This window comes from Penaeus monodon, chromosome 23, assembly GCF_015228065.2.
Source record: "Penaeus monodon isolate SGIC_2016 chromosome 23, NSTDA_Pmon_1, whole genome shotgun sequence".
NCBI lineage: Eukaryota > Metazoa > Arthropoda > Malacostraca > Decapoda > Penaeidae > Penaeus > Penaeus monodon.
Window position 1 is genome coordinate 2,785,436 of NC_051408.1, and position 420 is coordinate 2,785,855.

The window sequence follows — 420 nt, forward strand, 5'->3', positions numbered from 1 at the left end:
CCTAGATGAAAAACAGTCACAAACCTACTAGATCCACTTAACTTTAGGTATTTCACCATTATTCAAAGCTCTCTCGTCTACGGGTATAGTACGTGTTCTGAAAGCCACGAACAGTGCTACGCCTCAGATCGCTCTCGCCAGCAGAGCATTTCGCATCCACCTGGGAGAAGGAACAAGATTCTTATAGACAGAACAACATAAATCTCTTGCAATAAGTGTCAGGTGTCAGTGATGAAAGTCTAGTAATGAGGTAGGACGAGTCTGGAAGTGAGTTTGCAAAATACTGAGCAATCGGCAAACGTTTTCATGCGCGTTCATGTTTTTTTTTTTCTTTTGTGTCAAGATTTTGAAAGCGATTTTAGGACAGAATATACGTGATGCATAGATACAAACGTATGGATATGGGGTGGATCACTAGTA

At 41.0% G+C, this 420-nt stretch overlaps 1 protein-coding gene across 1 annotated transcript in view; it reads left to right on the forward strand.

Moving 5' to 3' along the window:
* The first annotated feature begins 13 nt into the window (after window positions 1–13).
* LOC119587679 overlaps window positions 14–420 on the forward strand; it is an 8,942-nt gene continuing 8,535 nt past the window's right edge. The window contains exon 1 of the mRNA XM_037936359.1: window positions 14–250. Within this exon, the coding sequence (XP_037792287.1) occupies window positions 246–250 (5 nt within the window). The 5' untranslated portion in view covers window positions 14–245. The remainder of the gene's footprint in view (window positions 251–420) is intronic.